Below are 14900 nucleotides of genomic sequence, written 5' to 3' on the forward strand. Positions count from 1 at the left end.
CTTAATCTGTGTGGCCTTGAGCGGTCAAAATGTAATATGAGAGAGCGAGAGAGAGAGGGGGGTATATCATTTGTTGATTAGTTAAATATAATGTGGATTATAATCATTTTCTTTTCAGTTAACCGTTTACCTTCTACTTCTATGGTTTAAGCTACATGAGGAATAGTCTATACCTGGGCGCCCTCTAGCGGTGGTCCGTGGCTGTGCGCTCTGGACAGTGGGCGTGAGCTGTCCCTCCCCTCCGTTGCTCCGCATGGGCAGGGCCTGTACACTGCGCTGTGTGCACTGCTGAAAGGCTATACTCATCTCCTGTCCACTCCACCACTCGAAACTCTGATTTTACACAGATTTATACGATTATAACGCCGTTACTCCTCTCTCGGAGGTGATCCAAACTTATTCTGCTAGCCGTGGTAAGCTAATCTTTCTTTCTTTTTGTCAGTTTCTGAGATTGGAAGAAAGATTCAGACATAACGGGATAGCACCTTGGCTTATTGTAGTACTACTGTAGGCCACCGAGCTAATTTCCAGGAGTACGAAGCTAAAGTGGTGTTTGCAATGCTATATTATCATTAGACCATTTTAGCTAATTTATAAAAGGCAAAACAACGTAAATACGTAACTACGTAAATGCGTAACTATATCTTAAAATCCTTATGGCTAAATTGTTTCTGTGTTAAGAGGCCTTTAATTTCTCTACCCTGAACAGGTGCTTCCTTATGCAAATCTCTTCTCGCGTCATTTTAGCTTCTTTATAGGTCATGTTTTCAACTTTTATTGTTTTATGGGCTCTCCATTCATTGGCGTCTGTCTATCATTTTGCTCGTTTAATGCAGTCTAAGGTTAAAGTCCAAAAGGTGACATCATCAATTCAGTAGGATCTTGCATGGATCAGCAGCTGCTCTTCCATGCTCACTGGCCCGAGGGAAAGATTGTCTCTGTTTGTGTCCATCCAAATATCCATCCTCTGTGTCGTTGTGTCAGCCTAGGGACATTCCTGTAGTAGAGGCATGTGGGGCCTCACGCTCACGGTGGGGGGGCAGGTCATATAAACAAACTCCTGTCTGGAGAGCTGTTTCTAGGGTAAATACCAGCTCTGTGATACACCCACTTCAAACTGCCAAAATGTCAGTGCTGTAAACAATAGGTAAATTAATATGTGATCTCCACTATAGGCCTACAATTAGTGGACTTGTTTCAATGTTACAGGCCTAATCGATCCATGGGTTTCTTGGGACTGTTGCCATAGCAATTAACAATAAAAATATTATATCTTTTGAATGGCGAAACATCATCAAAATATCACATAAGGAAGCAGGAAACGATGAATAGCAGGATACTGTGTGGAAAATGCTCTAGTAAATTAATAATCTACTTTTGGTTCTGATATTTCTTTCCACATTTAGTAATATTTAAAAAATGTTCTTTTCCATATTGAACTTGGACCAAAGACTGCAAGTGGGCAGTTTATTCACTATTGAGCCAAGTTTAGTCCTGATGAAAGCCCAGACTTGGTCTGATCCCCTTCCAATTCTGGTTTAGTCCTGGTCCAGTCCAGAATAAGTTCCAAATTTAGTTCAAATTTATTAAAATTTGTGGAGTGTGTGTGCAATTAGAAATGCATGCTACTTCTCATTTTCTGCATCATTACTCCATTACCATGACCATAGCATTTTTTTTCCTTTTTGCAATGTGCTGAGAAATAAACTTCATAGAACTGTATAACCACAGTCTATGAAGTGTTGCTTAGAACTGCATTTTGAAAGCAAAAACCTGGTAGTTTTGCTTGTCACGGCTGCTCTATCCAACTATGAGCCTGAGCTTTGAGAGACCTCATTGTTTACAGGGGCTCATTGGCATTCCCTTTGAGTGAGGCTACATAATTAACCGTCGCACACTATGGTTTTCCCAGGACTTTCAGAACAAAAAATGTGACAACTTTAAACAATCGTAAAAGCTAAAATCTATTCTAAGCTGATTTTCTTTGCATTATCACTAGCTCCATTAAGTTAAGTGCTTATAAGTAGTATAGAAAATCATTAGGGCCACACTCTCAGAAAAAAAAACAGCTATAGAATGCTGCTCCCTCTGCATATAGATAACATAAACACTTTTTGTACAACTGTTGTCATGATACTAAAATTTTGGAGGAAAAAAATAAAATGCCTGATACTAAAAACACGTTTTTCTTTCATATTTAAATCTAAAATAAGAACTATTCTATTTTATATTATCATGTGGTCATTACTAATGATATGGATCAAGAGGAATATAAAACTATTCATTAAAGATCCAACTTTATCCCATTTATGTATTTTTTTCAGTATCAAGTGTTCAACTCAATTTCAGTACTAAGGAATTCAGTCAATACTCGATACTGATTACTTACTACTTACAAAATAAGTGTACAAAATAAGTGTACTTTCTTTATCTTAGCATGAGGTCTGCTACGTTCCGATAAAGCTCAAAATCATACTGAAACTGTTCAGGAAAGCTCAAATTTTGTCGTTATTTTTGTAGTTATTTTTTTTTCAGTATCGATACCTGCTCAAATGAGTATCTGGTTACAATATTAGTTTGAGTATTGATTAGTGTCTGATTTTCAATACTTTTGACAACCCTAGTATCAAATGAGTATCTAGTTTCAATAGTTTTAGTACCTATTAGTGTTAGTATTTGGTTATAGAATTTTTTGACAACCCTACAACTTGCGTATACTGAAATATTCGTTTGTGACTGTATGTTTTTGTCTTTCCTCTCAGCCTGCCTATAGAGCCAAGGTATCCAATTTCTAACTCCCTTTGTTATTTTTTGTGGTGTTTTAGGTTGTCCTAAGGCTATTCTTTTCTTGGTTAATGTTTCTTAGTACGCAGCTACTTTCCCCATCCCACTGTGTGTCTGTCCTATCACTGTTGGGCGTTGGTGACTTCTGTTACTACAGCAAATAACAATGCATAATCTGAAGATAAGATATTCAAAAAATACTTTCCAGCTGTATATTTTATTTTGCTGCTTAGTTGAGTTTAATTTGCTCATGCCACTGGTTCTCAGACTACTCCCTTTTAAGATGTAGCTTCATAAAAATCGACAAAACCAGAACATTCCTTAACTAAAGTCATGATGTTAACAAAGCCAAATCACTTGTGAATAGACAAACTCAAGATTAGATGTTCTGTTCAAAAGCCCTAGCGAGTCCAGGACCAAAATGGCATAAAACCAGGAACTGCTACATCTGAAGAATGGTCCCCATACCATAGTTTGAGAACCACTGACTTACACAATTTGGACTTCTAAATTTGTTCATTAGCTTCAAAGTATTCATAATGTTATTTTGCCATTTGTTTTTTCAAATGCTAAAAGTAAAAACATCTGTTATGAGGTAATGGTTCTGAATCCTGTTTTTTCTGAATTCTAATATCTTTCTTGTCATAACAGTTAATATATAGATTTATAATAAACTTTAAAAAGGCCTCAATATGCCCATATGCCTTGTTAACTACTTCTTAAATCTTTATTTTTTTTGTTGATGAATTTTTTGCCCAAATTCTCTGATGATGAATTTGCAGTTTTACCTCAACTAATTTCTATATTTTCTTGCAACAAAAACAGACCATTCATATCACCCATCTTGCCCAGCCCTTTTATGACTACTACATTCTCTTCTCTAAACTCAATTGCTGTGCTGTAACACTTACTCTCTGATTAGCCTTGTGCTATTAATATCTTGTAGCAGCCTTGCTCAGTCACTCACTTTGGTTTACATTGGTATCTTTCACCAGTATGTTCACGACTGGAGGGATTTCTGCAAGCATACATGCTAACAGACTGCGATCACAAGGCATGGGGTCTCACGAGCAAGCTGTGAAGTTCGCTAACCAGGATTATGAGGCGTTAAAGCAGGAGTGTGTGGAGTCTGGGAGCCTGTTTGAAGACCCCCTGTTTCCGGCCGAACCCCCCTCTCTGGGATTTAAGGAGCTGGCTCCATACTCTGCCAAAACCAGGGATGTGGAGTGGATGAGACCTTCGGTGAGACAGAGGATGGAGGCTACGGGTTTATATTTTAATATAGGAAATAAGCATACATGTGCAATCCAAAATATGTAATAATTGTAAACATTTAAGCCAATTCCTATGGGATTCAGTACAGAAACACTGACATAGTAATTTTAAAGTTATATTTATATGTAATCTAAAATCCATCTATAGAGACTCACAAGGAAATGTAACATTTGTTCAAGCTTGGGTAAATGGAAATGATTATGACAGGTAGGGTATCTGACTTTGTGGCAAACTATAATAAATCAATGAAAACTAAAATGATTGATAGCAATGACAAAAGTTTTATTCTGTTGTATTGAATATAGTCATTACACATTCAATTTGTAAAAACACAATTGCAAGTAGTGGTTAAAAAAGAAGCTGGTTATAAAATATTTTATGCTCTTTGCTAGTGTTGCTACTAAATATTATTCGTATTGTATTTCCGATTAATTTATTTTGCACAAATGCTCCAAAGTGTTATTTATATCAGCAGTTGTTTATCTGTTGTTGCTCACTTGACCTTGTGCGTAAACAAACCTATCACTTTCCCTCATTTTGTCCCTGCGAGTTCAGACATAAAGACTCAAGTCGAGACAGGACACTGCAGCTGTCCCCAACCACTCCCTCGCTCCACATGCCAGCACCCACGCAGAGCAGTAACATGGATCTATCAGTCATACCATTGAATTAAACACACACTCTGAGATCACATTCATCAAATGTTTGTTTATTGTAATAATAAATAGAACGTGATAAATATCGGTGTATTTTTAGGAGCTGGCAGAAGATCCTCAGTTCATTGTGGGAGGTGCCACCAGGACAGACATTTGCCAGGGAGCCCTGGGTGAGTTCATATAAAAAAAAAAAAATCAAATTTTAAATCCGTCTCTGCTTTGACACACCTGAACTATTATTAACAGTATCAAGTTCTGGCTTAATACAAGGAACAAAGCTTTATGCTGCTGCTGATGATGATAAAAATAACAATAATAACAATAATATCAATATTAATAACAATAATCCTTTATACATACAAATTACACAGGTGATCTTAGGTTATGTAATCTGTACTATATGAGGCAGTGCATCATTGTTATTAAAACCAGTGGTGGCTACCCATCAAAACAAATTATTTTTATATATTTGTTTAGTATACGTAAATAATAGTTGTGAACAGATAAGTGTTTTTCCAGACAAAAATAACCTAATTATGACCAAAAGAATAAAAATAAATATTAATAATCAAATATCAAAATATCAAAATCAATAAATATTATTGATAAGGTGCATCGTGTAAGCAGAATATGCTTCAGTGCAGTATTGCATTACTGGCATTAACACAAGGGCCATTAAATTAATTACCAAAGTATTTCAGTGAATGAATATGTTTAAATAATCCCTACATTCATTAAAGCTTAAAACATGAGTTGTTGTCTTCCAGGTGACTGTTGGCTCTTAGCTGCCATTGGATCGCTCACTCTGAATGAGAGACTTCTGCACCGTGTTGTTCCACATGGTCAGTCTTTTCAGGACGACTACGCCGGCATCTTCCATTTCCAGGTATCCCATTTGCCACATTTATTGTAAACATGACTTTATTATCTATTCGTTTGCTAGGAAACTAGCTTGACTAACTTGAATTTAGTTTCACATTATTATGTTATTGTTAAGGATCTTGCGAGACAACATTGCCACCAGATTGCATGCACATGGAAAATTATCTTGTGAGATGTGTTTACATTTGGATTGGACAAAATAAAGTAAAGTGCTTGTGAGTTACACCTCCTTGAAAGCTGTAGTTCCAAAACACAGTACTAAAATGACAACAAAAGTATTAAATAAAATAAATTGTTAGGCCAAAATTGTGAACTGGATTGGGCAATTTATTTATTACAAATCTTTCAAAATCTTGTCTTGTTCTCGTGGACCCAATCTCATGTCTCGCCTTGTGGGAATTGTGTCTCGTCCTACCCCTATAATTTGTATATATATGAATTTATACAGATGTATGTAAGCATTTACATAATGTATTTTAAAAGTTATTGAAAAACCTGATGTTGTGACCAAAATCTTCAAATTTCATGTTTATATTAGTAATTTAGATTTTGTATTGTTTGTATCAGGCAGTTTTACACTAACAACCTAAAGGACAATGCACAGAAGTGTTGAATCATGGACACACTAGTGGTTACAGTCACTTTGAGAAATGCTGATTCTTCACTCTGTTTGTTGCAGTTTTGGCAGTTTGGTGATTGGGTTGACGTGGTAATAGATGATCGACTTCCTGTCAAAGATGGAGAACTCATGTTTGTCCACTCTGCTGAGGGCAATGAATTCTGGAGTGCACTGCTGGAGAAGGCCTATGCTAAGTAGGATATAAAACGACCAACCATTATGATAAATTATTCATTGATACGACAGGAAATGGTCAATGCATTCCTAACAAGCTTGTAATGTGCAGCTGTGATGGTAGGATGCTGTTATTTTCTCTCTGTGGTTTTAAGGTTAAATGGATCCTATGAGGCCCTATCTGGAGGCAGCACAACTGAAGGGTTTGAGGATTTTACTGGAGGAGTTTCTGAGATGTACGAACTCCAAAAAGCTCCACGAGATCTGTACAGGATCATCAGGAAGGCACTGGACAGAGGATCACTGCTCGGCTGCTCTATTGATGTAAATGGCACATACACACACACATACATGAATCTCAAATCAATGCAAAATACATTGTACCTCAGTTCTGCATCAGCAACGTTCAAAGGCAAAAGAATCAACACAATATTATATCAAACAAGAGTAAAGCCTGTATTCTAACAACCTGGTTTGAACAAAAAAATAAGACTATCTTAAAACAATACTAGTTCAGTCAAACATATAACATTTAAATATAATAAAATTGCAGAAAAAATAGCTAATAGTAGTGTAATCAGAAGGAATTCAGCATGCTTCCTTACACTACATTAGTGTCAGAAGTGATGGCAGTTTCACATTACTAGCTGTTAGAACATTTGGAGCTTATAAGCTGATGTGTGTTGGCCATTCAGAAGTGGTCTCTCTAACAAGGCTTTGTGTTGCTTTGTTCTATAAAATTTAGGTCCATACTCTAGAATTAACAACTTATAATAATAAAATAGTAGATTGCCAAATAGAAATTAATTGTTATTGCTTTATTGTATTGTTTTATTGAATACGTGCTCAAGAGTGTACAGCCACTCTGCTAGCAGACCCCAGAGGGAAGAAGATTCATGTACAATTTCTGAATTTCTACATTTTTATTCCTGTTTAGATCACCAGTGCCTTTGATATGGAGGCTGTTACTTTCAAGAAGCTGGTGAAGGGCCATGCCTACTCAGTCACAGGACTCAAGGAGGTCGGTCTACTATGGTTTACCACATGTATATATTTTACATATTATATTCTGATAGTATGTTGTCTTAGGTCAATTACCGAGGTCGAATGGAGCGTCTCATCCGGATACGTAACCCTTGGGGCCAGGTGGAGTGGACTGGAGCCTGGAGCGACAAGTCAGTTCATTTAATACTTTTATTCATCATCATATTTCAGTATATATAATGTGGTTATATGTGTGTGCAGTTCTTCTGAATGGGATCAAATTGATGCGTCTGAAAGAGAAGATTTGAACTGTAAAATGGAGGATGGGGAGTTTTGGTAAGGCGCTTGCTTTTGCCGTGTTTATGTATTGGCATGCCATTAGCAGCTGTGCACTTGTGACTACTGCACCAATGTTTCACTCTATTTATAACATGTATGACACAAGGTATTCTCCGCTGTAGGCTTACATTAGAGTTACTCAATGGTCTTTTTCATGTTTTTGACTTTTAAAGCCCCAGTATGTAACTTCCAAAAAACGGACAAAAATAAAAGCCTGTTTTTGCATTTTGGACAGAAAAAGATGCATCCTTACTATGATGAGTCTTGCTTTCCCACAAACCTGACTCTTATTTGGCCTGGAGGAGGTCCTCTTGGTGCTTGCTTCCATAGAAATGTTGTCTCTTTGGCTTTTATCTTCCATGTTACAGCAATCTCTCAAAACTGGCAGATTGTCACAGGGTCAAGATTTGGTTTTGATTAGTGTACTGTCTCTTACACTGTACCTATATCACATAAGATGACAGTTGTGTGTTTGATTTCCAGCTGAACCATCACCACTGACCACTGATAATCTAATTTCCTTGAACACATTGATATGATTCGACAAACAGCTCACACATTGTGCTCATTCACAGGATGGCCTTCAGTGAGTTTCTGCGGCAGTTTTCTCGTCTGGAGATTTGTAACCTGACAGCGGATGCTCTGAGTGAGGACAGCCTCAGTCACTGGAACACCATCAAGTTCTATGGGACGTGGAGGAGGGGAAGCACCGCGGGGGGCTGCAGGAACCATCCCAGTGAGTACCAACTAGGCGTAGGTGGAAGGCCTACTTTCAAAACATGGCAACATTTTAATGAAAGTGCTTATTTTATTTCTGTGTTAGTGGAAAGACTAAACAAAGCTGTAAAGTACAATGGGGTAAAATAACGGTTCATACCAAGAAGGTTCCAAGTTCTATACCTGGGTCACTCATGGAGTTTGCGTGTTCTCCTTGTGTCTGAGTGTGTTTCCTCCCGGCGCTCCAATTTACCACATCACCCCAAAACGTGCACAATAGGTACAATCCTCCAGTGAACGTTGTCCTGACCAATCCTAGCAACAAGATCACGGAGATGGGTCCCCTGACACGGGCATGTAGTGCTGACTGCTCTGAGGAGATGTCCCAGAAGGAAGGATGGGCTAAATTAGTGTAAATAAAGTGTACCTTAAAACCTTGAATCTACTTTAAATTGACATTGGTATTTCTAGTTATTCCTTTGGATTTAGTTCTGTAACATTCCCGCAAATTTTTCAGTTCCAGTTTAATAATGGAAATATTAATAATGAATCATTTAGTTTTTGAAACACTTTTTACATTTTTTTTTTTTTTTTTTTGCATGAAACATGAATTGTTATGAATCTGCAAGCTGTCCTTTTTGTTTCTATTCTTTTTTATTTTTCTGTTCTCTACATTTCAAAATGTATTACATTACAATGTGATTTACCGACCACAGTATATTGATCTGGTTCCAGACATTCGCTTAGCTGATTTGCTTTGTACTTTACAAAGTATGAATACATTTGGCCTCAACTTGAACAGAAACTGAAGTTCTTTTAGTAGATCATAGATTATAATGAATATACACCCATACACAAGCATGAAATTTTGTTCATTTGCACACTACGAAAAATGTACTGAGGCCTCTAATACAGGCCACTTAGTAAGATTCAGTACATTAAATTTTTTTTTACTCTTATCCAGAGCAGAATCTAGAATAAAAATCATTGCCAAACCAAAGAAAATGGCTGATGATACATATTTTTGCAAGGACTTGAATCTTACTGACTCCATTACCTTCTGTTCAGACACGTTTTGGATCAACCCCCAGTACAAGATCACTCTCCTGGAGGAGGATGACGATCCGGAGGATGATGAAGTGGCCTGTAGTTTCTTGGTGGCTCTGATGCAGAAGGATCGCCGCAGATACAGACGCCAAGGACAGGACATGCACACCATTGGATTTGCTCTCTATGAGGTAATGTTTACTTTTTTTAAGTCATTCATTTTTGACTATATGAATCTTTACATAATTAATTATATATGTGTTTTCTTTCCACAGATTCCTGAAGAGGTATGTCAAGTATAAAATATTTTTAATATTTACTTACCGGTAATGCATAGGGCCTGCTTGAATATAGAAAACAAAATCAAACAAAAAATACCTTTTTTTGTATTTGTTGTATTCACAAGAAACAGTGGCAGAAGGAGAATACACATATTATAATTTTAGGTAATGTCTTAACTTCATCATTTTAAAGCCACTGTAGAGGTAGAGTGAGGTTGAAAGAGCGCCCATCATTCCAAAATAAAATGTAACTGTATTTTTTGTTATTGATTGGAGCAGCAGTTGTAGTCACAATTTAAACTGGCTTTAAATGCATTTTATATCTGTTTTGTCCTTTTATTTTGAGCAACTGAGTTACTATGTAATGTCTAATATTAATTCACTGCATTAATTACCTGGTTTATTTCTTGTTTGTAGTACAGAGGTTGTCAGAACGTGCACTTGAAGAAGAATTTCTTTTTGTCCCACTCGTCTTGTGCTCGCTCTGAGACCTTCATAAACTTGCGTGAGGTGAGCACCCGGCTGCGGTTACCTCCTGGAGAGTACCTCGTGGTTCCCTCCACATTTGAACCTGGGAAAGAGGCTGATTTTGTCCTCAGAGTCTTTACTGAGAAACAATCAGAAACAGAGTATGTTTTCTTCTTTTTTCATTAGCTACTTCAGTTTTTAATTATGTATTTTTAGCTTTGTAATAATGTTTTTTGTGCTCAACAGGGAATTGGATGATGAGGTTGTTGCTGAGTTGGTGGATGAGGTGAGCACCCTTTTAGAGTAATTAAAAAATTGATCTAATGCGGGATTGCTGTGTTAATTAAAGTCTAAATTTACTTCAAGGATCAAATCACTGAAGATGACATTGATGATTCCTTCAAAGCAATGTTTGCCCAACTTGCTGGAGAGGTATGTGTTCAAAACATTCTATGATTTCTTTTAAATTCAATGTTATAGGTTTTATATCACACAAAATGTATCCTTGTGAGCTTTAAGCCATGTTATAATGCTGTTACCTCATAAAATAAAATAAGCACAACTCCAGAAACATACCTGGAGTTGTATTGTTTTTTCATTCACACAGATTTGAGTAATCCTAGTTTATTTGTCTATCTTCAAAGCTCAATATGCCCTGTTCCACCTTGTAATGTCATGTAGTGGTAGTTTTCAGTTTAACAGCTACATTTTACCTTGGCAATTCCAGGACTGAAATCATCAAATCAAATGATTCTAATAAAGTTGTATGGAGTTTAAAAACTCAGTGGAAAACCTCCTATATTACCACATGACATCACAAGGTGGAACAGAGTTATTTCTGTTTGAGAGAAGAACTCCGCCAAAATATGCAGGATTTGTAATACATGTGTGAATGAAACAAAACACAAGTCTAGGTATGCTTTTGATGTGGAAACAACATTATAACATTGACTAGAAAATAGCGTAATATGGGCCCTTTAATGTCTGTTTAACTACTTCAGGATATGGAGATTTCCATTCGTGAGCTGAGGACCATTCTGAACAGAGTGCTGTCTAAACGTGAGTCATTTAGTAAACACAATAATGTCTCCAGGAAAGTTTACATACAAGTTGTAGATCTTGCATCATAGCATTAAATTCCACTGCCTACTGTTGATTTCTTTTAATAGTTCTTATCAATAACATATTACTTCAGCACTGTTGGTAAAATGTCTTGGTTGTGGTTCAAGTCACGCTAAAATAATGGACTCTAAAAGTAAACCCATTTTATATAGATTATGTAATGCGCTTTTATTGGGTCTGTTTCATTACAGACAAAGATTTGAAGACAGATGGGTTCAGTATGGAGTCCTGTCGAACCATGGTTAACCTAATGGATGTATCCTTGTTAAATATTGATTAAAATATATTGTTGTACCATTTACTTGTTTAGTTTTCAACTTAACACCACTTAAATCAGAAAGACGGTAGTGCTCGTTTGGGGCTGGTGGAGTTTCAGATCCTCTGGAATAAAATTCGTAAATGGCTGGTAAGAATAAAAATAAAAAATCCAAATCAATAAAAAGAGAAAATCCATTTGTATTAATTTGAATTTTGTCTGTCTCAACTTTTAGACAATTTTTAGACAATATGATCTTGATAAATCCGGTGCTATGAGTTCATATGAGATGCGCCTGGCTGTGGAAGGAGCAGGTACTGTAATTAAGCTTTTTGTTACTTATGAAGACATACTATTCTTCAAATGAGTAATGTTAACTTGTTTTTTTATTATTCTTATTTTTTTAGGTTTTAAACTGAATAACAAACTAAATCAGATCCTAGTAGCCCGATATGCAGAGAATGAAATGATTGATTTTGACAACTTCATCTGCTGCTTGGTCAAACTTGAGGCCATGTTTAGTGAGTATAGAGCTATTGTTTTATAAATGTTTCTATTAAATAGTCACATAAGAAATTTACCGTATAACTGTACTATAACTACAGTATAACTTGTTATACTTTTTCACAGGGTCTTTCCAGCTTTTCGACACAGAAGGATCTGGAACAGCTGAGCTGACTCTAACCGAAGTATGTTTTGTTTCTTTTTAAATGACTTAATAGTTACATAGGTTCACTTGTTCCTATCATTAACATCTGTTTCTCTCTATTAGTGGCTGTACGTCACAATGTGTGGCTAAAAGAAATGTCTAGTTTGAAAGAAGCATAAAGAGGTATAGTGCCATGCAGACTGTCAGAACCCAGGAGCCCTGAAGACCCTCAGCCTTACAGAAATAAAGATTTTCAAACACATCCCACCTCAGTATTACGTAGCAAAATACTGTAATTGTTAGGCCTGTCACAATAACAAATGTTAAAGTGTACTATATATCTAAAGAAAACTGTGATTAATGAAAATGTTGAAAACCACTATTGCAGTGCCTAGAGTGTTCCATAGTATGGCATTAAACTTATCTGTATGCATGAAGGCAAGAATGTGATGCTATCAGGCCAAGTTATAGGTCAGATCTGTGGAAAGAACCCTGCTCAGAGTAAGCAGGGTTTTAAAAAAATAAAAACACTGTCACTTTAACTCTATTTATTGAATAAGTAATTATATAGTACCTATTGTGACAAGCCTATGAAATGCTATCCCAAATGCTATCTTCAGCAGATTATTTCAGCTTGCCTTGTATCTGAAAAAACATAAAAACTATGCAAACCTACTATATGAAGCAGGCACTGTGCCACAGTCACAGCATGAAGAAAAGCATGGCTAAAAGCAACAATATGCTTTGTAATGTTAGTTACTAATACATTAGTCTGTTTTATGTGAAGGATTCGGATTGGGCTTATTTGAAGGACATATTAAAAAACGAAGAAAGTACATGAATGTTACAATGGTTCTGAAAGTGACGTCTTAGGCTCCTCTCATTACTGATGTTCGTGAAATACCTAAAAACTTGATAATTCACTGTGGAAGTTACAATTGTAGTTTTAATATTTCACCACATGATGGCAGCATATACATGAAGGTTTTGCACAGTTTTTGTAACATTAGTTTTTCTTTTTCACTTAGATTGTATTTTTTTAATAATAAAGCTTTAGCAGATTTGCGCCAGACTACTAAGAAATGCTGTATTATGTCACTCAATCAAAATCAGGTGAAACTGACAGGGAACACATGGTAATCAATGCCTTACACTCACATCAGTTAAAACACCGCTTTTAAATTGTGCCAGTTATGTGTTTGTGTTGTGAATGTATGTTGTGCCTTAAATAAATATTTGCTCCATTTGGAAGGTTCACTGTCTTTGTAACAGTATCAGCTTGACCTTTATGTATAGAAACATGTTTATATGTCAAATCTGTATTTATTGTAAGGACAAATGTCTCAAAACACAAGAAAACGGTATATCTACAGAAAAGGTAATCTTCAATTTACATAATGTTTTAATAAATTCTTCAAATGGTGTTATACAAATGCACCTGCAATTGCTAATACTTTAGAGAAGTCACCATCCATACTGCGCAGTTGTGTAGGAATGGGGACTCTGATTCTTGTTCCAGTAGGATTTCCATTTTCTTCAATTAACACCACATTGTTTGAATCAAATCGTGGGGTCATGCGATCCCCTGGCATTTTGTGTCCAACAATTACAGCCTTCTTTTTCTGTCCTTTGATAGCAAGTAAAACTTTATCTCCAACTTTTCCAATGCCATTCTTTGTGTAGACGTGAATCACTCTTGGCGCTTTGTGATAAGGAGTATTTCCCAAAGAGCTGTTATCCACAACACGAACTCTTGTCATTTTCTGAATAGCAGCAGCAGCCGATGATACTCTGGAAAAGCAGAAAATTGACTTAATGTAATGAAATAATCTAAAAGACAAATATGGGGTACATCATGAATTGGTGGTTTTAATACTCTTATGTATGTGATGATGTCATACTCCTAGATGGGGCAAGAGAGTTTCACCTACTGATTACAATGTACTTTACTATGAAATATCTAAGAGGTAAATTCCCAAATGTTGAACTTGATCATTTCTTCTTAGTGTACTGTGTACTAGACCCAATCTGCATTTTAACTATATTCATTTTAGCTGTTTCAGATGTGGTGTCATCTGAAACAATTATCTATTACATATACTTACTGAGCTGGCTCTAAAACAAGTAAACATTTTTACCCTGAAATATCAACTTACCTAAATGTTCTCTGCTGGATGTTTGTTGACGTCTCAATCAAAAACCCCACGAGGGATCTTGATGCGTGAAAGAGAGCCATGGCCTAAACGCACAGACATGGCAACCATTTAAACATCTTATTTGTACCATGTTACAATTTGTGTAGTTAGCATTAGCAGGCTAATATCAAAGAAATCCTCCCGAGTACAGCAAAAAAACCCTTCATATATGGCAATGTAGGATAGTACATGGACAGAAACTAGTAATAACTGACTATAATCAACCATCAGACGGGTAATCAACAAATATATACACCTTATAAGCGATTTTTACCTTATCTTTTATAAATGCTCCGCACGAGCAATGTCAAAAATTGTGTCGTCATCCATGTGCGACCAGCTCAGCCAGCCAATCACAGCCAAGCTTCAACTATGACGTAAAACATGACAGACGCAAATATTTAACATTTATCATAATAATAGTGGTTGCTTTCTAATAATTTCCATACTTT

The 14900-nt window shown here is 36.3% G+C and overlaps 2 protein-coding genes across 4 annotated transcripts; one reads left to right on the forward strand and one right to left on the reverse strand.

Annotated features, from left to right (window-relative positions):
* The first annotated feature begins 307 nt into the window (after nt 1-307).
* On the forward strand, nt 308-12724 carry LOC117382675 (calpain-1 catalytic subunit-like). Its single transcript, XM_033979899.2, has 22 exons — nt 308-413; nt 3780-4026; nt 4816-4885; nt 5483-5601; nt 6277-6410; nt 6546-6714; nt 7328-7411; nt 7480-7565; nt 7636-7710; nt 8289-8449; nt 9499-9668; nt 9753-9764; nt 10176-10387; nt 10473-10512; nt 10593-10658; nt 11228-11285; nt 11540-11604; nt 11686-11754; nt 11840-11918; nt 12012-12125; nt 12235-12293; nt 12377-12724. Exons 2-22 carry the CDS (start codon nt 3781-3783, stop codon nt 12401-12403), a joined length of 2115 nt encoding a protein of 704 aa, XP_033835790.1. The 5' UTR covers nt 308-413; nt 3780; the 3' UTR covers nt 12404-12724.
* Nucleotides 12725-12765: 41 nt separating this feature from the next.
* mrpl14 (mitochondrial ribosomal protein L14) lies at nt 12766-14795 on the reverse strand. 3 transcript variants are annotated; one of them, XM_033979912.2, is made up of 3 exons: nt 14723-14795; nt 14410-14492; nt 12766-14044 (listed from the first exon to the last, which is right to left on the reverse strand). In XM_033979912.2, exons 2-3 carry the CDS (start codon nt 14487-14489, stop codon nt 13678-13680), a joined length of 447 nt encoding a protein of 148 aa, XP_033835803.1. In that variant the 5' UTR covers nt 14490-14492; nt 14723-14795; the 3' UTR covers nt 12766-13677. The 3 variants fall into 3 exon arrangements, with proteins under 3 accessions (XP_033835803.1, XP_055083255.1, XP_055083256.1); XM_055227280.1 differs by having other exon boundaries at nt 13639-14044; nt 14410-14493; nt 14730-14790; XM_055227281.1 differs by having other exon boundaries at nt 13639-14044; nt 14703-14723.
* Between the last annotated feature and the right edge of the window lie 105 nt (nt 14796-14900).

The sequence above is a fragment of the Periophthalmus magnuspinnatus genome, chromosome 15, assembly GCF_009829125.3.
Source record: "Periophthalmus magnuspinnatus isolate fPerMag1 chromosome 15, fPerMag1.2.pri, whole genome shotgun sequence".
Taxonomy (NCBI): Eukaryota; Metazoa; Chordata; class Actinopteri; order Gobiiformes; family Gobiidae; genus Periophthalmus; species Periophthalmus magnuspinnatus.